The sequence below is a fragment of the Nannobrachium achirus genome (assembly GCF_963921795.1).
Source record: "Nannobrachium achirus genome assembly, chromosome: 8".
NCBI classification, from domain to species: domain Eukaryota; kingdom Metazoa; phylum Chordata; class Actinopteri; order Myctophiformes; family Myctophidae; genus Nannobrachium; species Nannobrachium achirus.
Window position 1 is genome coordinate 31,891,929 of NC_137817.1, and position 25,235 is coordinate 31,917,163.

At 42.4% G+C, this 25,235-nt stretch overlaps 2 protein-coding genes across 4 annotated transcripts; both read right to left on the bottom strand.

Moving 5' to 3' along the window:
- Positions 1-1,533: 1,533 nt before the first annotated feature.
- socs9 (suppressor of cytokine signaling 9) lies at positions 1,534-5,829 on the bottom strand. Of its 3 annotated transcripts, none has more exons than XM_080732233.1 (2): positions 5,723-5,829; positions 1,534-3,576 (listed from the first exon to the last, which is right to left on the bottom strand). In XM_080732233.1, the coding sequence occupies exon 2, from the start codon at positions 3,419-3,421 to the stop codon at positions 1,769-1,771; it is 1,653 nt and encodes a 550-aa protein (XP_080588359.1). In that variant the 5' UTR covers positions 3,422-3,576; positions 5,723-5,829; the 3' UTR covers positions 1,534-1,768. The 3 variants fall into 3 exon arrangements, with proteins under 3 accessions (XP_080588359.1, XP_080588358.1, XP_080588360.1); XM_080732232.1 differs by having other exon boundaries at positions 5,728-5,825; XM_080732234.1 differs by lacking the exon at positions 5,723-5,829 and adding an exon at positions 4,351-4,360.
- Positions 5,830-6,757: 928 nt separating this feature from the next.
- Positions 6,758-24,879, bottom strand: samd4b (sterile alpha motif domain containing 4B). The gene is made up of 13 exons (XM_080732231.1): positions 24,549-24,879; positions 22,069-22,567; positions 20,443-20,919; positions 19,788-20,030; positions 19,057-19,166; positions 18,640-18,726; positions 18,254-18,518; positions 18,009-18,094; positions 17,625-17,740; positions 14,867-15,065; positions 14,107-14,233; positions 13,009-13,092; positions 6,758-9,798 (listed from the first exon to the last, which is right to left on the bottom strand). The coding sequence occupies exons 2-13, from the start codon at positions 22,262-22,264 to the stop codon at positions 9,770-9,772; spliced, it is 2,019 nt and encodes a 672-aa protein (XP_080588357.1). The 5' UTR covers positions 22,265-22,567; positions 24,549-24,879; the 3' UTR covers positions 6,758-9,769.
- Between the last annotated feature and the right edge of the window lie 356 nt (positions 24,880-25,235).

The following is a 25,235-nucleotide window of genomic DNA, read 5'->3' on the forward strand; positions in this document are numbered from 1 at the left end:
TTGTAATTTAAAGGGAGTGCAAGTGATTATACTGTGTGTGTGTGAGTGTGTGTGTGTGTGTGTGTAGGGCAGGCTACAATATATAGTATTTTGAATTATTAAAAAACAATGCTGCTAGAATCCTACAATAGCAGCCTAACTTTCAATGACATGATGAAATGCAAGGGACCGGGCATAAGGTGTATTTAGAAAATCCATATAACTTTAAATAGCGAATGGAAGATAAACCTGAAAAAGATTTAAAAACTACAATGGTTTGCTTTCTACTCTCAAAAATATATTGAAAAACATTTACAGTTCATAGCAATGAATCTCCAATAGTCTGTCGTACATTTTAAATTGAAGCCATACACAGGTCACAATAGCTTGCTTCAGTGCATCAGGCTGCTCCTCCATTTCTGAATTCAACATGAAGTGCCATAGATGTGTATACCTTATTTCCTCCTGAACAAACTCTTCATGTCCTTCAGTAATTTTGGTTAGTGCCAATTAACTATGCTAATATTCTCATTGTACTGATTAGTGTGCATCTTTTTTTGGTTCATGTGTGGAAAGGTGAATCATCATTATGCATTAATCAGAACCAATTTTAATTTACTCTTTACTTAGCGGGCTCATTTTGATATTTAACCACATAGCAAGCCCATTTTCTGATTAGGACTTGGGAGAGTTCAATTCTATTTTTGTCTTGTCTTATTTAAACTGCATGCAGTTCCTGTGACATTTAAACACCAGCCATCACCATCAATCAATACCAAACAAATGTCATATTTTATCTAGGCACATGGCAATAACATCCTTTAATATTTGTTTAACTCCTGATGACCATGTCTTCCTTATTGAGAATTCTAAAGCGTTGAATATTTCTACATTCTGACAGCAATCATTGCTAATTTGCTATAGTATTTGTTCAGAAGCAGGGGTTTCCATCTGCCTGTCACTCTAGGTCTTTGTCTTTAGTACACAGAAAATGCATTTTCAGGTCAGGAATGGATACCAATTTATGACACAGGATAAACTACTGAAATTGGAAACTGGAACAACATAATATTGAAGCTCATAAGGGTACTCTCACCTGGTTGTATGAAACTAGCAACTCACCATTTATTGTCCGTTTATTAAAGAGATGGAGAGACGAGATGACTCCTGTTACTCTATTCATCACAACAATACTGAGCTTTAACTGTTTAAGAGAAAACTTTTAGTTTTAACCCCCCAAAATATTACCCTAGCTTTAATTTCAACATCATTAATACATGCTCAATGCTTGCAGTTCTTCTCAAAAACAAAATGGAACCCACCTCGGCATGGTTCCACCTCCTTAGAGTCTGACTGATGAGCAGCTTTATCATAATTATCTCATCTCACAGTCACACTAGGACACATCCCCCCCATTGTCAGATAATTAAGCTGATTTTGCTAAGCTACCTTGTAAATCTGACTGGAAAAGTAAAAAGAAGAAAACACAGCAATAACAGATTTCTGAACAGGTCTATTTTTAAATTAGCTTCATGTTTAATGTGAGCATAAAGGAATTTCTGAGTGTGCCTGACAAATTAACTAAGATGCTGTAGTATTCAGTTTAAGACATAGTGAAAGACATACATGGCAAAAAAAAAAAAATTAAATACAGTGCAGTGCAGTGTAGATTAACAAAGCCAAATATAGCCTAGTAAGGAACAAGTCAACATATTGTTCAGTAGGACGGACTTGCATCAAGAATGTGACTTTAGTAGGGTTCTTTGTTCACCGATATAGCAAAAGTGTGTTATTCCCACCAGGTGTCCATTCTCCGTACACGCACTCTCTGTTTGTAATGGTATTCTTTCAGGTGTTTTTTCAAGGTATTTGGAATGGGAAGCACGTTGATACCATCGTAGGTGGTGCGGCTGCTGATGACCGCTCGGCAGATGTGCTGCAAACTGAAGGGCTGTGTACGATGGATGGGGTTGGACAGTAGAGGCTCAAAGAACATGCAGGAGTTGGGGTCCTTGTAGTGCTCCAGCAAGCCTGTGACCGTGGGTGCATGGAACACACTAGGGTCGTGTACATCAAAGCTGAAATTATGGTTCCACTGTTCGATACGGGCATGCAACGAGCGGCCATAACGCCGGAAGCTAACGGAAAAGAGGTAGTCTTCCTGGGCGGAGTCGCGGAGGAGGAAGGTTCCCTCGGGTTTCCCCTCCAACAGAGTCTCCGCCTCATAGCGGTCCATTACCCCCCAGTAACAAGGAAGGTTAGTGATCTGCAGCAGGTCTGGCACTAAACAGTGGATGTAATCAATCTGAGTGTGAACGCGGTAGCCATCCTGAGATTTGGAACAATCAGTCTGCGGAGGCGTGGTGCTAGATGTCATTTGGCTCGCTGTCACTTCTGGGTCGACCACGGGGTCAGGGATTGTGTCACAGGTTACGACGGAGGTCGAGGCAGAGGCTGCTACCTCATCTAGGGTGTCCAGACAGCTCTGTAGTAGCAGTTGGTGCTGCTGCTGGCTTTGGAGAAGCAGCTGCTGCTGCTGATGAATAGTGGCTCTGTCATCTCCTGCCAACTCATTCATACCGTGGGCCAGTTTTGGGCCCAATTTATAGAGAGGGTTAATTTGGGCCGTCACTTCAAATGTGTGGATCTCTGCATTGGGTGGCGGCTCAACACCTTGCTCAATACTTATACGCCGGCGTTCTCGCAGTCGGTCATCTACATCCTCCACCGCAGAGGCCACAGGTGTTGCTGAAGCACTGCTGGTGCTGGCCATCACGGAATCGATAAGTGGAGGCTGAGTTATGGGGGCTGTGTGCTGTTTGATGAGGTACCATTTCTGAGCCAACTCTGAGTCTATGGGAAAGGGGCAGTCATCCAACATCAACTCACTGAGGTGGATCTTACGCTTGGAGGAGACAGAAGAAGTTGAGGATGTAAGAGACTGAGGAGTTGGTGCGGATGCAGCCGCGCTGTGTGTCTTTATGGGGAAACACTGCCCCATGGCATCTTGGATCTTTTGGCGGAGTGTGCGGCTGCTACTTGCCCCTCTGGCCTCAGCCTCGACAGTGGGCGGTATCTCGGTAACCGATCCCCCAATTCCCTGTCCTGGCTTGGTGAATTGGCTTGAACTGGCGGCCCATTCCTGTCCTGGTAACGAAGGACCCACTTCCAAGCCCTGCCATCTCCTGCCTTCCTTAAGAGGCGAAGAGGAACACCGTTCTCTGATCTCTGGACCACTCAACAGTTCACCATACTCAAAGCCATCGCTGACAGGTCGCTCAGCAGCCAGCTCATGAGATGCACGACCTTTCTTCTTTCCTTTTCCACCTTTACGACCTCCACCCGTGTCTCTTCTCTCCTCCGAGCGACTCTGTCTCACCTTGGGACGGGCGCCCCGTTCTCTGTCTTTCCCTCGATCCCCTGATTCCTTTGGTAATGACATGTTTAATTATGTGTTGAAATAATAACAGTTGCACAGGATGAGCCCACCTCAGGGAGTTGTCCACTGATGACCTGTGATTGCACGGCTCTCTGTGGCAGGTTTCCCATTAAGATGTCTTGCTCAATCAGTCACTGGCATGGGCCTGCATCCGTGTTCTGTAAAACAAAAATGGCAGCTCAGTTATGGGCTTCAAGATTATTCTGATGAACATAACTCTTTGGTCAAAGTGATGACAATGACTGTAAGACAAAGAAAAGTGTTACCATGCAGTACAGACAGGTCTCTGGCATAAAACTTGATGAAATCACAGATTAGTCAGTTAGTTCCTAGTTGTTTGTAGAACTATAACTAACACAGTGGAGTGTCCTTAGGCTAGTGTGGTTATTTCTTCAGCTTCAAAGTTAGTATTGTTTTATTGGATTGTGTTTACACAACATCCTGAGACCAACCACACCGCTGTTTTGACCTCACAGGCACCCTTACTTGTCAAACAGACCCCTCCCTCCCCTCCCTTTCTAGGCTCTCCCAAAGATATTTAATTAATGAAGATAGCTCATCCTCATTGGATCCACTAGAGTGCGACATGGTACACAAATCCAACAAATAGACTCCTAAGTGGGCGCCGGCTCTGACGGCAAATCTCACGCACGTCCTGTTTACTGGTGCTATAGATCCCGCGAGAGTGTGTTGCTGGGACAGCTAAAGAGCAATAATAAAGTTGATTTTCTCCTTTGTTGTGTCGCTGAAAAAAGCCACTTTAGTATGACAATTTTGTTAATATTATGTGGCTTGTGATGATCTGGTCCAATATTTAGTTCAGTGACCATAGCTTCTGAACTATTATTTTGCTCTGTGTTCACGTTAGCTCTCCCATTGTAAATGAATAGACTCCAAACATGCTTCCGCCTCCTAAAAAGGTATCTACCTACGTCACACAGAAACAGGAAGTACAGGTCTTTTGCACCCTCTTGCTATCGCCCTCTTGGGCTCTCCTCCATAGAGTATATATAAAATAGAGAGCGGACGAGCCCCGCCCCCACTATCATTTCAATGCAAGTGCTCAGTGGCGTTTTGAAGCAACGGCTACGTGCTAGCATGTAGCTAATCCAGGTGCATTCTGGGGATTTTGGAACCAGCGTGGTTCCAAAATGACGTCACGCTGCTCTCCTCTCCTGTTTGGAGTGGAGGGGGCGGGGCCAAAATGCGCGTTTAGGCTGCAGTTCCAACTTTGGCCACCATCGGGGTTGCTTCAAATCTAGCCCTGGGTTCTGGGGGCTTGCTCTCCTCTCCCTGCTCTGGTGCAGAGCAGAAGTCGTTTGACAAGTAAGGGTGCCTGTGAGGTCAAAACAGCGGTTTGGTTGGTCTCAGGACGTTGTGTAAACACAATCCAATAAAAAAATACTAACTTTGAAGCTAAAGAAATAACCGCACTAGCCTAAGGACAATCCACTGTGTTAGTTATGCGAAATCTAGCAACAGGGGCAGCCGAAATCTAGCAACAGGGGCAGCTATGAAAAAAATCGACTAAAGCAGGTATGAAGGGGTATGATAAAAGGCAGATTTAACCCTATATGTGTTTTGGTCTGGATGACTCCTTTAATGCCCTTGTTAGAATATCACCTTTCTCGAAATAGCATCTTTAATAGCGGTTCTTCTCATTTGCAAGGCAGTTAATGTAATGTTATCCAACGTTGCATTGCTTTATAACATAATACATACTGTACATATTTTAAACAATGGACAATGGGCCAGCAATAGCGAAATAATAATGATACAAAAGCCTAGAAAGCCAACACTTCCTACTGTTGGGTAAGTGGTGTTAACTTGATGTGGAAATTGAATTTCGCTTCCCAGAGTCAGATCTAAGACAAGTGTTACATCTAGAAATGGAGCATCAGCTCTGGCAGACAAAGCAGCAATAACAGTTCAAATTGATGTCAATTTTGCAACTTGCAAGGGTCCCTGCATGGCTAGCTCTCAAGTAAAATGTTGTGGCCGGATACGCCAAGATATAATGCTATTATTGACACACTAACGTTCCCCTTTCAACTAAATTAAAAACTGAGGCCACCAACAATGTTATATACACTTAAAGAGCAATATTTGGGTAATTTTAAGACAGATTCATCGCTTAACCATCAACAACCAACAGCGAAACTCAGTGGTACACATAAGCTAGCTGCTAGCCAGCTAGCCTGGCAGTTCTTTATTTTGAAAGGAAAGGTAGTTGTTCCAACATATATCACTATATCTGTCTAATTACATGTCAATATACACACGTCGTCCATGTTACATACTTACATTACCTGTGGAAGGAGGGTCCTTTCAAGCTGTTAAATGGTTTAAATTAGTCTAGTTGTAGTATTAATAATCGCGGCTAACGTTAGCTGGACACAGCTGAGACCACTCCAAACACTCAACCCGGAAGTCACTGTTTCCCAAACAGTGGGTCGGGACCCATTTGTGGGTCGCGGACACATTTTTATGGATTTCCTACATTTTTAATTATTTCAAAACATCCCCAAAACAATCAAGATTGTCCATGAATGAAAAACGAATAGATTATTTTTCTAATAAATTACATTTTCAGCATTCTTTTTGCAGTTTTTGTCCTGGAATAGTCAAGATGTGCTTGAATCTTAATAACCACTTTAATGAATTCTTTGGGTCCAAATTGTATAGCAAAATAGGTAAATTTGTCTCAGTAGGTTGTTCCCTTCAAAAGTTATGCTTGTTTAGAGTCTGGATTTGTGTAAGAAAGGGTTAAACATGAACCCCTTGAGATGATATTTCAGTTTGTTACCTTGCGGAATCTTAAAATACACCCATATTCAAGTATTAAACTGGTGGCGAAAGAAAAAAAAACGCCCTATTTTCATCTAGTCTAGACTAATAAACATTTGGGGGTTTGGGAAACACTTATTTTCTTCAGAAAAAACTGTGCACATGTGTTATTTATATTATATTTATATGGAGGACCCAAGAGCTCATAAGAACTCCAGGTTGAGACTTTAGGATCGCCCACTGTCAGCAAAACATTTAGTCTGTCTTTTCACACAGCGAGCAACCTGCATGATGCACAGGTCCATAACCCAGGGTTATATTTTATTTATTATATATAAGGCAGGTTGACCTGACCTGTGGGTTGGAGTAGGCCTAAGCTTCAGCTTGTGGGATGTCAACCCTGGCCCTCAATAAAGAGAATGGAATGGGTGAGGTTCGGGTCCTCACACATTTTAACCACATCAGGTTGTCTAGAGGCATAACGTTCACTCTGCAAACTGAAAAGTCACCAGAATCGTAAGCACACAGATGAGATATAACACAAGCCATGAATCAAGTAGCAAAAGAATTTAACTCCTTTATTTGGACTGTCCATCTCATGAATGCTGCAGTTCAGACCAGTCAAAACATACAATGAGTGACAGTAAAAAGGTAGTGTGTGTAAGCATGGGATGCAAAATGTTCATTCATAAAATATTAGAAAATGTTTGGGGAGTCATTAGATTTAAATATAAATTGTACAAGACAAAGATGCAATATAGCCTACGACTGACTGCTTTATTCACTAAGCCAGGCAGGGACATAGACAATATCTGACAGACCACTTGGTAGTAGCCATCGTATCACATAGGATTTGTACCTCATAGTGGTGGCTTGGTATGTCAAAATATATCCAAGGCTGAACGTATGAAGTGCATTTTCTAATCCATTTCGCCCATCACTGGAATGTAAACACGGAGTAAACATATTCCTTGGCCTGTTATTAGTGTCTGTTCGGTTATACACATAGTCACATTATTTACAGCTCAGATAAGCATTTTCATCTCCTGCTGCATATTTCCATAATGCATAGGCACCTGTAGCAATGCACCGAGATCTGTAGTATTAACAGTACTGTACTGTACAAGTCTCACAAGGTTCCACTCCAAACTTTGCCGAGGTTATCAAAATGAGTATCTGAGCCATATAACATAAGAGCATTGATATACAGTATAGCTAATACGCTTCATCATTTAAAATAAGATAACAGAATCTTAAATTGGTCAATCATAGAAGTCTCTTCATGGGTATGAATCTGATGCATTCACTAAGTCAGATCTATCCAAGAGCCTGCTCAGAAGAAAACCATGACTAGAACACTATTCAGGATCATTCTGCAATCGACAGAGGAAGATGTGGCCATCTGTGCATTTCAGGCACCACATGAACAGTTCTGTCAGCGTGTGACAACAGTTTAATCATAAGGCCTGGAAAACTGTTCTTTTCACGTCACTCGAGTCCACAACCATAAAGGCAGGCTGTGCATACCTACCAAATATCTACCAAGACACTGAACTAGATTTGGTAAATAAGGGGTAGAAGGTATCAGTTGTCAAGCTCTACCCTGCCAGCTCATTTATGAGGAGGCCTCAGTACTTTAATGTGTTACATAGTGAGACAATGGAAAATTCATGACATCACATAGCATGAAACGGGCATACCGGTATCCCAGCGAGATGTAAACAGTGACATTTAGGCGGTATTAACATAGAACATTAGTTGCAACATTTCTGCTCTCTTGCTGGTGATCCCGAGCATCACCAACCACCATGACTATTCTGTCCTCTATCTACAACAGTGCTGAATTAGTGTGGCAAAAACATGCAATTATAGAAAAAAGCATAAGTTATCAATATCAAGGGAGAGTAAAAAATACAAGTGGAAAAGACAATCTGTAAATAACCATGTTTACTAAACAGACCAGCTATGGCTCTGCAGAAATAATATGCAAATGGTTATCCCTGCCTTATGATTCAACCAAAAGTGATCCAAAAGTTAAGACCATTTTACACTTACATGCACCTCCGCTCTGCCACATTCAAACACAGAGGCTGTATTAGACAGTTTTTGAGATTCAACACTGATACCACATGATAATGTTAGGGTTTTTGTTGTGACTGAAACAGGAGGACTCAAAACGGAAAATATGGACATTTCCAAGCACCTTGAAAAGTATGAATCATCAAATCTCCACACTGGCCATTTTGAGGAGAGGGCACGGTGAGGGCGAGGAGGTGAGTACTGATGGAGCGTCATCTGCAATTTCCAAAACCAATCATAAGGGGGCCAGAGGGTTGAAAAGGGTTTCATTAAGTTTCCTCAACCTGCATTAAATTGTAAATTGAAAACAGACACTTACCCTCCCCTCTTATCAAGTCAATATAAAATCAGCACTCACAGCTCACACCTCACCACCAGCCCTTGCAACCCCTGTGGGGATTCCTCGGCACAAATTGAGATTCATCATCATTTGTGTAGTAGGGCACATAATATTAACAGACATGCCACAGTTGGCATGAATTCTTTCAACTGACGTTATTCTTTTTTTTTAAACAAATATACCATTCTGTTGCATTTCTCTGCATCATTCTTGAATGAACAATCACACAGCCCTTCTCTTTGGCTTTGGAGAGGTAAGAGTAGGACACAGTCGTTATACCTTGTCTGTGTTTTAAGGAAATGAACCAAGACAATGGGTATTATCTGATTCAATTGCAAACCCGCTTCTCCTCAATACCTTTAGTCCTACTCGTTTGCCTCTGTCACAAAACACATAAGAGGATAAGAATTATAGCGCCCCTATTCAGCCATTTTCCTCTAATGTGTATTTGGGCAGAGAGATAAGACATAAAGAACCAAGGAAAGCCTTTTAAGCTTCAAGCAACACATGCCCTTGATAGTACTGGCTACAGATTCAGAACAAGCAGTATGGGTGGGACTTGTGGCTGTGTTTCTGAATAAATCCCTCGATACAGGTAGAGCCTCTGCGTGAGTGTATCGGTGTATCAATTAGAGCTCAGTGCCCAATTTCCAAGATTACATGTGCATGTGAGGAGGAGAAAAGTGCCATATTCCTCGTTGGGAAAGGTTTGACTCTTAAATATTTCATGGGGCGTGAGCCGTGACTGTCAGTGTTTGTTTGTTTATTTATTTTTTGCTGGGAGGAGAAAAAGAGTAACACAGGGCAGAACCCCTTTAAGACAGCACCGATCCGCCATTTTCCTCTCAGACTACGGCAAACTGAGTCTGCACATCATGTCACAGTCCTGCAGACAACATGGAGCAGTTTGCACAATTAACCTCTTCTCCCTCCGGCAATATAATAATCATCTGTATTCCATTTATAATAAACTTAGTTGTATATAATAAAGTACAAAAATATCAGAGAACATATACACAGTTTTTGTCGTTTTGTAGTGACCATTTTGCCTTGTTTTCTGAAGCATATATCTTGTGCTGGGCGATGAGAAGCTGAACAGGCCTCACTTGAAGTGAAGTTTGTTATTCTTCCTTTTTCTCTGCTTTTCATATTGTTGATGTTCGGTCTATTCCATCTGCGGAGGAGATTGGAGATGAAAATGTGTGAACATAAATACTCTGCACCATCAATAGTCCACCGTCTGTAAACCAATCTGTGTGAAAAAGAGACCCAATTATAAGTCAATACTAGAAAAGCCAGTGGACCAAAATCACTACACAGATCAACTGAGACACTAGTTTCACTTGATGCTTGAAAGCAAATTTGGTTGCATATTTACACCAGGGAGAATTAAGTGACAGGTCATTAAGGGCAAGAATTGCTGGAATTTGTCTTCCATGCCTAACTGGCCTGTCACAAACCCCCACCATGTCCACTAATACCTTAACAAAATCAAGCGGTTGCTACTTGAAGGTCCATCAAGCTGTCGCCACTCACCAAATGGGGAAATGGTGTGTCAACTAAGGACACGACTGGTCCACAAGGCTGTGTTGGTTGCATTTAAGCATGAGCTTATGGGGTTTCTCATTCTTTGATTGAGATCTGTTTTCAATTATTGTTGTGTCCCCTTCCTTGTTCATTTTAATATTCTGAATACATCCCTCCACTGCATATTACAAACCATTTCGCCTTGATTTTTTCTTTTTCTCTTAATTTTTATCCCACGATTTTTGTAATCCATTTTTTCCCAGTGCCAATTGCCTAAACTGTAATCCTGGGCTCTGCTCTCCCTTCTGCCACGCCTGGGGAGAGCCCCAAACTGAGCTCATGCTTCCTTCAGTGCATGAGGAGTGAGCAGGCTGCTTCTTTTCACCTGACAGAGGGGAGCTTCCCCGGTTGGACGTAGCGTGTGGAAGGAACACGTTATTCCAACCAGTTCCTTTCATCTCCATAAGGTGCACCAGCTGGCCAGGGGGAGGCATTGTAGAGACCAGGATTACTGCATGTTTTTGTGAGGGTATCTATTCTACACTAGGAGACGCGGGCAGAACAAGCAAACTCCACACAGAAAGGCCCTTTTGCCAACCCAGTTGGCAACTCAGTTACATGCTGAGGAAGGCCTGTTTTGGCCGAAACATCCACTTGTTTGAGGCTGCTGGGGGAAAACCTTCAATAAAACAAGAAGAATTCATTCTGAAGTGAGTGCTGGGGTTCTCGTCCTAAGTTCACCTTTTTCCAACCCCACCTAGGGTGTGGGCGCTCCTGTCTGGAGGTAGTGAGCTTACTTATAGTTCATTAATGTTTATTTTCGCACATCGAAAATAGCAGATCTACAAGCTCACAACGTATTGCAGTTATGAGCTTGTGCATAAATAGGGCTTCTGTGTGGAACTGGCAGGCAGCAAGCAAGCTCTGCTGGATTTGAGACCAAATAGGTAGCTATTATCAGCATGCAGCTCTAATTAATGGCCCAGCAGATGTCCTGCTGGCTGCAGAAGCATTTTTATACCATACAAGTGAATGACGACTTGGCCAGAACGTATGCTTAATTTTATTACTTAAACGGCCACTGACATTAAAAAAGATGAAAAAAATGTTATTTTGCGAATATTTTGATTATGTAATTGTGAGCAATGCGCCAATCAAATTAATTTGCTGTACTTACTGTACTCTCTGTATGGTAACTGCAATAAATTAATTTGATTGGCTAACATGGAGGGAGGAGCGGAGTTGAGCGTGCATTATATTCCAACGTTCTCCTCCCCAGCTCTGGAACGCTTTTATCGGCCATGTCCTGCCGTGTCTTCCACTACAAGCACCGGAGCGATCTGCGGTTGATGTCGTCTGTTCAGCCCCGGCTCATACACTGTGTGTGTGTGTGTATGTGTGGTTGACAGAAAATAGCCGATTTACAATGTTGTGCGCTTCTAGATCGTCTATTTCCGATGTGCACTACACTGCGCAGTCACTCTGCCACAGATAGCCTCTCCTCCCTGGGTTGAGCCTAAGCTTCAAGCCGGGCAGTCAGCAGACCTCCGGGTGCGATAGCGATTTTCATAATTTCAACAAATAGGCAGTAACTAACTACTTGACATGGACAATGTTGCTAAAACTAAAGAGAGGTAATATCATTTTTATAAATAGAAAAATAAGAGTCTGCACACCAATTTAAGCTCCCAAAGAGTACAATTACTTGTGGTAACGTTTCGAGCCAACCGGCTCTTCATCAGATATCAATAAAATTATTCAGATTTAGTAATAAAGGACATTTTATGAGGCGACTTGCCGACTTCCTCGTTTTTGTTGTGGTCTGTTCTCTGCCCTGTTTTCAAACCATTTCTACAAAAAACATGTGACCTACTATATTATAATGTAAACCTTCGGGCATGTCATAGGCACTTTAAGTAAACAATTTCATCAATATTTTATGTTTTCAAACGCTAGGTCAATGTCTTTTTTCAATACAAAAAAAAAAGAAAAGAAATACTGTTCCTATGAAACAGTGTGGGCTTGCATGTAACACCATATATGGGCACAAAGATCTACCCTTTGGCAGCACCTCATTGGCTAAGGGCCCTGCCTTTGTACTGTCGGTCCAAAGGAAGTGTCTTACGTCATTTTGAGGAGAACTTGACTGATAGATTACGTCATTTTGAGGAGAACTGACTGATTGATAAATAATGAAGATAACATACATGTGCTCGCTTTCAGCAAGCCCACAATTAATGATAAAATGCAGGGTATGTTTCTAGGGCTTCTACCAAATGAAGACCCGCCCTCGCTGCAGTTACGTCCGGTTCAGCGCTTTGCCAACAGAAGCCTATGTAGAAGACCTGGCCCTATGAAGTGAACGGATGTGGCGCAACCATAGAGTTATATAATAAGAATAGAGAGGACAGCAAATATCCCCGCCCGTTCACTTGCATTGAGTTGCTCACCCAGCGCATGAGGCGTTTTCACCCCTTCTTCCGCATTGTAAAACGTGACGTAGTGGGGCCTATGTGACGCGTTTTGCGTCATAGTTTGTGTTCATGGACGCGCTGGGGCTCCAATTCATGAACAAGCTCTTCCAGTATGAACGCGCGTCAATACAAAGAAGCCTCGATGAGCATTCATGTTTCTGGCCCCAACTGCAGTACCTCAAAACGGCCACCATGTCCATGGCGCCTCAGAGCTCCCTCAAGGTTCTGGGGGCTTGGGCGCAACTCTACAATAGACTGTTCTGGCTTTTCAGGACCCGAAATTCCAAGATGGTGGATTTGAATTTGCCGAAAAAGTGTCTGTAGAAACCAATGGGTCACGTGATGGTTCCCTACAGCCTATGGGAACTGCTGAGGACACTTACCCCCTAAGGCATGCTCTGTCATACTGAGGCACAGTGACTCCAGCGTGGGGTTGATTTCCAGGTCGGCACCTGGAACTTGGCATTCTGAAGGAATGAGAAACAACATAGTACTCAGTACACTAGAAACACCATTATGGCAACTTTAAGAACTACATGCACTAAGAATGTTCACTCATGCCGCCAACCCAATATATGACATCCAAAATTCTATCTTCTGAAATAATATTTCATATATTAGACCACAAATAGGCTTTGTCTGATAACATCTTTTTAAAAACAAACAAACAAAACAAAACAAAACAAAAACAGCGCCATGTTGAATTAACCTTTAGGCAATAAAGATATAAAGTATAACTGCCAAATGAATGAATTTACAAATAAAGCCACACATAAAAATGTAGTTTTAATCATCATTCAATGATACGTTTATCACGACTCCCAATACGATGTGTACCAATTTCAGCGATTTGTGTGAGTTTTGGACAAAATCTGTAGAAGTAGCAAAAAGTGTGTTGGCAAAATGTCTGGAAATTGGCCTATGGTCACGATCCAAGACATCCATGGACACATTACTTTGATTGTACGATATATGCCAAATGAGCCAAATCATAAAAACTAATTTTGAGTAGAGATTATTCCTTGTGCATGCAAGGTCTGACCCCAATCGGTGTAATCTCTGTCTCCCGGCCTGGCAGAGATATGATATGATATTGGAGGATTCAATATTATCCATTTCTGTGACACTATATTAAAGAAAACAGGCAACTGACAACAGGGTATTCAGTTCCTGTGTGACTGAACCTTAATGGACAAAAAAAGGTCCACTAATTATTTTTGTAATTTGTGTGGAATGGCATCCAAAAAGTTAAAAACTATCTCAACACAACACTATTCAAACCACTGTGGAATCATTTCTATAATGAAGATGTGAGGTTAGAAAATATGTTCTATTCTGAAAGTGTGAAGGACCAAATAACTACAACACATGGGTAGGATATAATGCAACGTGTAAATGAATGCTGTGGTGCAGTGTTGTTGTGATGATGGAGGTGGTCTAGGTATAATAACCATGTTAATATGGGATTAAAGTCACTGTACCTTGCTGCTGGAACAGAAGCATGGTTTGCGGGGATGTGTGGACAGGCAGCGAGTGGGTTCGTTGCACAGAACTGCGACTCTGACTTGGCATGCTGTTACTGCCCCCGGGGTTGGCAAACCATAAGTTCTACAACATGGAAAACACCAGTTCTCATTAAGACATTGTCACTCATCTAATGGGTTTGAAACTTTTCTTTGCAGTCTATTCAGCAAAGACAATATAAACAAAATTATCTTTGAGCTATGATAATGATAATAAAATGGCCTCGGGTCGGATTCAAAACAGGGTCGTTTGCGGGAAAGACTATAACATAATTTATGTGGTATGCGATCCTACCAGGTGAGCCACTAGGGCACCCTGGTGATGGAACATTTTTGTCAACTGAAAAGACAAAATTCCCTCTCGAGGATAAAGTTAAAAAGTATCTATATAATATCAACACCATCCCTCAACTCTTGTTAGTGGAATGCAGCTTCACCAGTGTTAAAATGGCTTAACCTAATTAATTTGTAAGACCAGGTCCCTCATTTCCAAATATAGCATATAGTATAAATCAGTGGTTCTCAAAGTCCAGGGACAGAGGGTTCCTTTATGGGGGTCTAAATTGACCCATAGTCTGTAACTCTGACAGGGTGCAAATGGAACCAAATTAACCTGTTAAAGAGTTTATTTGGTTCCGTTTGTACACTTGAAATTTGAAAGTTTGAGAAACACTGGTATAAATGATGCTTTTGACTAGCCAGGAACAGAGCTACTGACTTGTCTACCCTGACTTCCCAGAGCAGGGTTGGTGAGGCTGTGGCGTGGGGAAACGCCTCCGATGCCACCTGGACTCAGGAGCCCCATGCGGCCGGCTGGGAGCCCACGAGGGGCCATCTGGAACGGCCTCTGGCCCCGGCGTCCCAGAGCTCCACTCACAGAGCCTGCTGTGGGGAGAGAGTTGGACCCATACGCCCAACTAGATCCACGTAGAGAGAGGAAAGAAAACAACATTAGACATTTACAGGGTTCCCACGGTCATGAAATTCCTGGAAATATTTTGAAATTAGAAAAATATTTTTCCGGTACTGGAAATGTTTTGGAATTGATCAAGGGTCCTGGAAGGTCCTGGGAAAAATAGCTATGCATTGTCTTTGGTTATTGATTTTGTTAATACCTCTGAAATGTCAAATTAAACATGGCCAAATTGTCAAATATTAGAGGCAGAAATTGTGAAAATAGCCGATCTACATGCTCACAAAGCATGTAGATCTGCTATTTTCACAATAGAAACGTGTTACACAAAATTCCTCAACTCTTAGTGCTCGTCAGGGTGCCGGGTCCCCAGTTTTGTTAATACGATAAAATATGATTATTTCGGGGGTCACAGCCTGAAAAGGTTGAGAACCACTGGCATACATTACCTGTCTATGGGCAGTGTGCATAGGGGTAAGCGACTTGTTATTGAGCTGAATTATTGTTATATAGTCCTGGAAATTGGGTTAAATATTCTGGAAAAGGTTTGGAAATTAATTGGTAAGAATGTGTGGGAATCCTGCATTTATAAGAGACATCAAGGAGCAGGGGTATAGAGCAGCGTTTCCCCAAACACTGGGTCGGGAGCCTTTTGTGGGTCGCAGTAAATACATAGGGGGTATTGGTAAATATCCCTATATTTTTCCTACATTTAGTTTTTAAGGATCATTTAAATATTTTTCAGAAGAACTTAAATAAAATTAAAACAAAACATCCATAAATTTGAAAAAACAAAATCCTTGAAGAAGCAGTGAAAATAGCCATGAGACATCAAATTTATCTTTTGGATCTTGAGCAAAAAAGTTTGGGAACCACTGGCAGACAAGTGGAAATTCAAAGATTATGGTTATTAGTCTAGATGGACAGGGGGGTCCACGCCACCTGTTTTTGCTTCATCCTTGAAGAGTATATTTTAAGATTCTGCCAGGTACCAAGCTGAAATATCATCCCAAGGGGTTCATTTTTAATGATTTCTTGCACCTACCCATTCACTTAATATGCAGGAAAAAATACCCCCCAAGAAAATCTTCTTTGAAGGTCGGGTGACATGGCCAAAACAGCTAATTATTGCTATCAAATTAGCCAATTTTTTTAATGATGTCATGTACCCCCATGTTAAATTACCCAATCAAATTAATTTATTGTAGTTACTGTACTGAAAGTAGTACTTTCTGTACAGTAACGGCAATACATTAATTTGATTGGGCTAATATGGGGGGGAGGGGCGGAGTCGAGCATCCATATCATTATCTTTTGAAACTGACCCAACAAAAGCTGTCCGAGGTGTGTTTCCAACTTTCTAAACCAACTTTAAAACTATCAGTTCTAGGGGTAAAAATGATATAGCATTCGCTATAAAATCAATGGTTAGACCGGTAAAAAAGTACATGTCTTCTTCAAAAAAGGTGTCAGAGATTAGTTATGAGGGTCAACACGCTTCTCCCCGCCTATGAGACGGTTTTGTCGGCCATACCCTGCTGTCTCTTCCCCTAAACCTGATTGGAGCACCAGACCGACCGGAGCAAGCCATATGTCCTGCTGTACGCCCGTTGGAGGACTGAGGTCCGTGGCTCATACACTCTGTGTGTGTAGCCTGTGTGTGTGCGCGCGCGCGTGCGTGTGTGTGTGTGTGTGTGTAGCTCTCGAAAATAGTGCGGGGGCTACGCGCTAATAACAACGCATCACGTTGTGCGCGGCACCGCACGACGGACGAAGTATACATTGCACGGCACCGCACGAAGTATACATTCACTACTAACTGATACGGCCCCGCCTCCTTTTCAGACTGTTTGGAGAAAGACCACGTGACCTACTGCAGCACAATGTTAAATTTCAGGGGGCGTCACCACTCCTTTAAGTAGCATGTGAGGGGTCTAACTAGGGGTTTTCAAGATTCTGAATCCATTGCAAGCATTTGTTTTGCACGAAAAAACATTTCTAAGGCTAAAAATGGACCCCACAAAACTGTGAAAAGTGATGACTCATCACTTTTCATCACAAAACCATAGTTTTGTAGGGCCTTTTTCAGCCCAAGGAATGTTTTTTGTGCAAAACAAATGCTTGCAATGGATTCAGAAAACCCTAGTTAGACCCCTCACATGCTACTTAAAGAAGATTGTTTTGGGGGGGTCCTTTTTTCCTGTATAGAAAGTGAATGGGTAGGTGCAAGAAATCATTAAAAATTAATCCCATGAGAACATATTTCAGCTTGGTACCTGGCAGAATCTTAAAACATGCCCTTCAAGGATTAAGAAAAAACAGGTGGCGAAAAAAAAAGAAATCCACCCTATGCGCGCGGACCACCCTGTCCCATCTAGACTATATATGTCATATACTACACAGTGTTATTTGACAGCGAGAGACCGAGAAAGAGGAATAGAAAAGTAACAGAAAAGGTTAGGACAGCAGGAAGAGCACCAGGGAATGCTCCACTCAGCTGGCCTGACAACTCTCCTGCTAAAGGAGAGAGATCAAAGGGGTTGCAGAGCCAACACTGTCTCACCCTTTCTGTCGGTACACAGGCATGTCCAGCATGGCTTTTCGGGGGAACAGGCGTAGCAATTTGAGGATCTGCTGCTTCCAGGAGACAAGCCTTTTCTTCTGTGTTTCTGTGAAAGCCTGACGGACAGCAGAGGAGGTGGTTAGCACTCGAAACACTAAAGGGTTTCAAACTCAAACCGCGTGACTAGAGCTGGTGTTTTTTTTTTTTAGCAAGACAATCTTCAAAATTCAAAATTTTAAATGTCATATACACATTTCAATACATATATTAAATGTTCTCATTAGGTTTCTTATAGTGTTATTGTAGGCGTAATAACGGCACCACAACAGACAACACACGTATGTAAGCAAGCAGGAGATAAAAAAAAGCGTGACTCATTCTCACCTCATGTGTCAGACACTTCTCAATGAGCTGAAGGTAGCAGCTGATATTCTCCTCATCTGGCCTTGACACCAACAGTTGGGTGCATACTGCAAATCACAAGCAAGGTTTATACATCACTACATAAATGTTAATGCAGTAAATCTGATTACACAAGGCCAGCTCACCTTGCAGAGCTCCACTGGGACACAGCACAAAAAACACTGACACTCTGACACACACACACACACACACGATGTCCAGCGTACCTTTACCCATTACACGCGTGAACTGTCCAGCGATGTCACCGTCTGTGATGGGTGTAGCCGAGGACTCGCCATCGCAAGGAGGAGGGTTGTGGGACTGAAAACCATCTGTGGCCAGCTCTTTATCTGACCCTACCTTGGTGCCGTCTGAGGAGGATTCTGAGGTGGTCTGAACTGCACAGGGTGGGGTGTAGGCCTTGATGGGTGTGATAACAATTTGCTGCAGCTCCTGGAGGGCATTACGTAAGTTTCCACCTTCCAAGATATCCTGCCAGAGGAGATGTAGATAGGTTCATCAATTAAAAAGATGAATAGCACGTAAATAACCACAGGGGCTTTTGATTAGTACAAATTAAAAAATCATCAACGCTGCAAATAATTTGCATTACCTTCTCTAAAGACTTGAGCACACTTTGCCTTTCTCGCAGTTTCTGAACACTCAAGGCAATCTTGTGCCGTGCGCCTTTAGTAACATTCTGAAAAGGAGAAATAGGGAAGATAAAACAGGTTCCCCCAAACATTAGGAAGGTTACTTCTCATTGGGCTGCTACACAATGCGTATAGTTGCTAAATAACAAACCTAATGACCATCTGTTTCATTAAAACTATGCCAAAGCAAATGCAAAAATCACACCATTTATAACAGAGTGGCTCTTTGTAACTGCAGGGAGCATTGCTTAATTTCATGCCTCGTTGGCGGTGGGTGTATCATGGGGTCTGTCTGAGCGATAACGTTCACAACTAACGAGGGGTGGAATAATAAACAAAACCTCGCCCTGGTGAATGACAATGGAAAAATGACAAACCTGCGACTCTAGGTGGTGCTCTGTCAGAATCATCATTTCCTCATACGTCATCTGGGAGAACAGTGATGCATATTTGTGAAGACGAAGGCTCTTCAACCACGTGGGGACATCTTGACCACCCATACGATGACGTACAAATATGCAGAGGGGGCAGAAAACACAAATACTTTACAGTTTGTATGACTGTTGGTAATGCATGGCTTTTACCTACGGTTGTGCTCAAAATTATTCAACCCCTCTGCAAATCTTGTTTTTTGGCTAAATTCACAAACTGACAACTGAATGAAATAAATAAATCATACAAGAACAATGTAAATAGCAAAATAACAAAAGTAACATTTGATGTGTTTTTTTTTAAACATGCCACTAAATGCCACTTTCTGAAGACATCTGTAATCAACTGCAATCAACTAATCAGGGGCTTAAATAGTTGCATCAGATGTGCAAACTGGCCTGACTAGAAATGTGTTGTTAATGAATGGTCAGAAAAGTTCAGAGAAGAGATTATTGCTTTGTAAAAAAAAATAAAAAGGAAAATGATATAAAACAATTGCAAAGACACTGAATGTTCCAAAAAGTAGAGTTTTGAGAATAGTTCTAAGTCAAAGTCAAAGGAACAGTGGCTACTGTACACTAATGAACAAATTTGTCAGAGGGGGTTGAATCATTTCAAGTGCAACTTAAAGTAAAATGTGACTGCCCTTTAGCCTCATCAGATGGTGAAGTCTGACCTTTCATGCCACTGCCATCTTCTTGAAAAGTGTTGCGCATAGAGCCTTGGTCTTCTGTCTGCTCACTGCCTGAAGAGGCCACACTGCTCTGGGGGGACAGGGGTGCATGGTCTGTTGGGGCATAGGCCTGCCTGCCCCCCAGGTCTTCCTGGCTAATCCACTCAGTTCCACATGCCTGAGGGCTGGAAGGGATGAGGGACATGGTCTTCTTCAGAGGGCTGGGTTGTAGCTGCCCACCCATACCTGGCAAGGAAGCATGGCAATTCACTTAGGGAGATTATTAGTAATGTCATAGGTCAGGGGTCTTCAACGTTTTCAGGCCAAGGACCCTTTAGTTGAGAGAGAGATGAAGCAGGGACCCCCACAGCCTGTTCATAGATTCCATATAGTTTCATTGTTTGACAGCACAATCCACAGCCTCTGTGGATAGCTTTAAAGCACAGCTCAAGACATATTTCTTTACTCTTGCTTTTAGTTGAATGTTTAAATCCCTGTGCTGCTATTGACTTCCGCACTGTTCTGAAATTGTTCTTCAATGTTGTATGTTTTTATTTTTTATTTTTTCTGCTTTATTGTAATCATGTGTATTCAACTTCTTAATTTCCCAAAGGGGGACTGATATTTGAAGAAAAAAGTAAAGAAACTAAAACGTTACCTGTGTTATTGCTGTTGATGGGAGAGGACATCCCTCCTGGAAAAGGCATGTGTCCGTTTTGTCCAGCCGGAGACGTGCTTGAGGAAGGGGACTTGTCTTGCCAGGCCAGGGCAGGGTCCAAGGCCTCAGCGGAGCTGGGCCACTCGTCAGAGCCCTGTCGCGGGTGGTACGGGCTGGAAGGGGCCCGCGTGGAGGGCGCGTAGCCGCTGGAGAGGTGCTCCTCCAGGTGGTTCAGCCACATGGCCAGGGAGGTGCGGTCGTCCAGGGTGGTGGCGGGGTGGATGAGGGCGTACGATAGCAGTTGCCTGCTCTCCTCCACAAACAGGCTGCTCTCGATGGTGTGACTCAACACCTTCTGAAGCAGCTTCATGTACTCACATTTGGCCTCGCTGTTCCGCGGCTGCAGCAGAGGCAGGTGGGACAGCAGCAAAGACACCACCTTTTCCTTGGGCTCCTGGTGCCACTGACTGACAATAGCTGATGAAGAGGGTAGGGGGAGGGGGAGCATACAGAGAAGGACTTGGGTCAACATGTTTGTAGACTGTTGACGCTGACAGCAAGGCTTTTAAAACATGAATTGCAATTAACTGAATATATGATCAGTAGGGATGGGACGATATGAAACTTTCATGTCACGATTGTTGTGACCAAAGAAATTGCGATTTACGATATTATGGAGGTAATCAAAATATCCACAACATCCATTATCCCGGGCGGAACATTTGCCAAAATTTGGCAAAGAGATTTGTTAAGAGTGGAAAGAAATACTGTATAAAGTATGTTATTTCCAGGTTCGTTTTACCTATTATAGAGGGTTTAAAGATGTTATGTCACGCCCCGAAAACTAACCTTATGATACATGTTTTTTGTAAAAACTGCCTGAAAATTGGCTGGGCATATATCACAGAGGAATTGCCCAATTCCTCACTCGCACTCCCATTGGGCATCAAAACGTCCAGGGAAATTAGGAATTCACAATAGCAATATTCATCATTTCAACAAATAAGTATGAACAAACTAATTCACATGAACGATATTGATGTAATTAAGATATCCATACGGTTACATATTTTACATGGGAGTGTTTTGCTGTTGTGTCATCTTTTCGACACCCAAACCTAACCCTTACCCTACCTCCGTGGGGTGAGTCGCTAACCCTCCCGACACTCCTTTGTCGAAATGATGGTCGTTCAAAGAGCGAGATTTCCCCATTTTACATGTGCAGAATTACAATTAATATACATTTTCATGTGAGCCTGTATCCTGGTTTAATTGTGCAAGTGGGGGAACAAGAAACGACAGACGCTCTCTGTGCAGTGGGAGCATAGGGAAGGAGCCTTACAGTAGAGTAGATACAAGTTATATTAATAAATGGGGGGGTTACCGGCGCGCCGTGATGTCATCATCATATTAGTTCATTTGATAGCCTGATTCCCATTTCTTTGCGTGTCATGCCCCTTTTAAATGGTACGGGATATTCAATTGTTCCCAGTGCACGACGGAGGATAATTTCATGATAAATTAAATGTCCACAACATGATTATTGTGAGTGTTTTTTAATTACAATAAACGATAATAACGATTATCATCCATCCCTAATAATCAGTAACCTTTCTGCTACTGTACCTGCATTGTTGGCCTCCGCTTCTAAGATGTGGATCTCCGTGCAGTCTGCCAGCCAGTGCTCCAGACAGATGTGCAGGAAGCGAGCCTGGGTGCGCGACACTCTCTTCAGCAGAGACAACAGTGCTACCGTCTGCTCACACTCATTCCAGCCCTTGAACCAATCCGTCAGGATTCCCACCTGGTCTCGGAACATCATGGCGTGTCTCCTCGGGAAGGAGAGCGGGAATGTGCGGGAGGGGAGGCAGGGTATTGGGGAGGTTCTCTCACACACACGGTGTCACTCTAGCCCCGCACAGCGGAGGCTTATCTGGAACAGTCCTGGGGTCCCCGCAGACTGGAGCGAAGGGCCCTCACATGGTTCAGGCACGAGGGTGGCTGCAGGATGTTTGCAGGTGGAGATGTAGTGAGAAGAACTGGTCAGTTTCTAGAATGGATTGTCACTCACTCGGTTGAAAGGGTCATCTCACTCTGGCACACACAGGATCACATCATCTTCATCCTGCCGAATTGACAAACAGGGAAAGAGTAGTTAATACTTAAAAAAGGAAATGTTTAGTCGATTAATCCATATTACAAATGTTGCCAGCCCAACATGTTAGCTTCAGTAAAAACAACATGGTCTAAGATGATAAAGTACACCTTGCTTTGATAGGGACTTTTCAAATAAGTCTTTCAACAAATTGAATCAACCCAGTAACAAACAGCAAACGTCCATCCTGAGCACAATTAACACATTAAGACAACGAGACAACATTTACTATTCTTGGAAAACAGCGTATGAAACGGTGTATGATCAATCCCATCAAGGTTGGGATTTTGGGAAGAAAAATCCCAACCTCAAGGCATAGCTGTGACTTCTTTCCATAAACATATAATGACTGTAGACTGTTCCACTTCCTATAACTTAGTTGTTCATTGAAAAGGCAGGTGCTGAAATGAGTAAAGGCTTTTCAAGAGACATAATTCTAACTAATGAAATAAAATAAATAAGTGATCCCAGGCAGGGTCCCGAAATACGGAATCGGACACACTTATTACTTATTATATCGTCATTGTCGGATGGAAACCAAAACCTTCCCTTTTTTTGTGCAACAGTCTTATATGATGAGGCAGGGCTTTAATTTACTAAACGTGCAAATTTGAAACTTGGAGATACAAGGTTTCTGCCAGACAGTGACGATATAAATAATATATATATATATATATATATATATATATATATATACTTATTTGGGGGAATCAGTCAATGACACCCTTTTTACAAGTTCAAACAGCTCATATACACAACAATAAAGGTTAACCACTTAAACTCTCTAGACTTAAGACCTCTAAACTGGACCAGAGTTGTCTCTGTACATGAACCATTTTTTTCTGTCTACAAAAATAGACGGTCTATAAGCGCAAAACTCGTCGGAACGCAATGTGTTGTAAATCTACAATTTTTGGCTAATGTTCCCCCAAGAATATAGATGCTGGGTTATGCTTATTATTTTCTGTGTCTCTCTTATCTTCCTTGTAAATAAGGGTCCCTTAATTGAATTTCAAAGTAGCTGCTCTACACCCCTGATCATTGATGTTTCTTATAAATGTCTAATGTAGTTTCATTCCTCTCTGTACTTGATCTAGTTGGGTGTATGGGTCCAACTCTCTCCCCACAGCAGGCTCTGAGCTGGCAATAACACAGGTAACTAAGTGATCACACTCATCACAGGTATGGACAACACTCTTACAACACTAATGCAGAAGGCTGCAGAGTCATCAAATAGGGTACCACTGGCCAGATTAGACTAATGACATTTAAATGATCATGAATGTGGGGCAGCAGGCAAGCAGCTAATCATAATGCAGAGATTATCTGAGAACACAGCGTTCATTTGAATAAATATAAAATGGTCAATGTTTACACTGTCTCGGGGTCCTCAACTCCCATCACCACACATACAGTATACAGTAAAATCAGAGCCGTCTAATCCATTATACGGCTCTGAGTAAAATCATCAGTGTTAATTATTAGTGCCGATCTGTACCTCGGAGTGTACAAATGTCACCGAATGGTTCCATTTGTACACCCTCTCGTCTCGTAGACTAGTTAAATGAACACTGAAGAGTTGACACAAGTCAAGCTTCATTCCAGCTTCGTTCAATAAACCAACCTGCAGGGACTACGGGTAAAAGATGTGTGGTCACCCAGACTAGGGTGTTGTTTTGGTGTCCCTGCTCTGAACCTCTCTCTTATTATGTGTAGCATTAGCTAACGAGCGGCTACCGTTAGCATGACAGCTAGGCCTACCAGTCAGTGATGGAGAGGGATTCAGTATTTGTATTGTTTTTTTTTTCTCTCTCTCTCGTAGCCGATGTTGCTGCTGGTAGCTAAACGTGCCGCTTTTTCCTGTCGTCCCCCGCCTGTCAACCCGCGGCTCGTTCCTATCAAAACGTCACACAGTCACGTTCACACATTCAAATGGTTCAACGTTGTTTACCTTTTTGTCAGTTGTCACTTGTTAACGAGGTAAATGTAGGGCTAACGGTGCTAGCTAGCTTTGGTAGCTTCGTAGCGACAGGAGGCTAAAATGCTAGCGCTGCTAGCCTCGTAGCTTAGCAAGTTTTCTTCTTATGGGTGCAATAATAACATTAGCTTAGCGTAGAGAAGGGGCGTAGGTTTCCAATTCCGTCCGATGCGTGGCGTTCGGTGGTCATTGGTATTCCTTTTTACATCGACGAGCTCGCGTAATGTTGATTATGATGTGTGGAATTTACATTTGTACAAAAGTGTTTATTGCAATGCAGAAGAAGATAGGGTGAGTGAGTACACTGCTCTGTCTGCTGGGAGAAATCTACTAAGATTGATGACGTCAGACGTTATTCTGACGTCATACGCTTGGGCGGTAGGCAACGACTCCGCTCAACATTTTCGCCCCTACAATAAATACATAAATACATACATGATGTTGGTAATTATTAAAGACACATTTATTGGAGCTCTGTCTCCCAAACAGTGGGCTGAGACCCATTTGTGGGTCCCTTTGTTTTAGTTTCCTACATTTTCTTTATTAATTTATTATTCCATTTATTTTCATGTTTAAAGCAATAATAATGATAATTTATTTTAATTCCATAAATTAGAACACACATATTTAAGAATTAGTGAAAATAGTTGATCTACAAGC

Bases quoted from the DNA above. Each gene is read 5' to 3' on its own strand.
- samd4b (XM_080732231.1), bottom strand. From the start codon at position 22,264: ATGATGTTCCGAGACCAGGTGGGAATCCTGACGGATTGGTTCAAGGGC. The intron at 20,920-22,068 runs GTACAGTAGCAG...CCTCTTCATCAG, and splicing joins AGCGGAGGCCAACAATGCAG to CTATTGTCAGTCAGTGGCAC. The intron at 15,066-17,624 runs GTGAGACAGTGT...ACGTGGATCTAG, and splicing joins CCTGTGTACCGACAGAAAGG to TTGGGCGTATGGGTCCAACT.
- socs9 (XM_080732233.1), bottom strand. From the start codon at position 3,421: ATGTCATTACCAAAGGAATCAGGGGATCGAGGGAAAGACAGAGAACGG.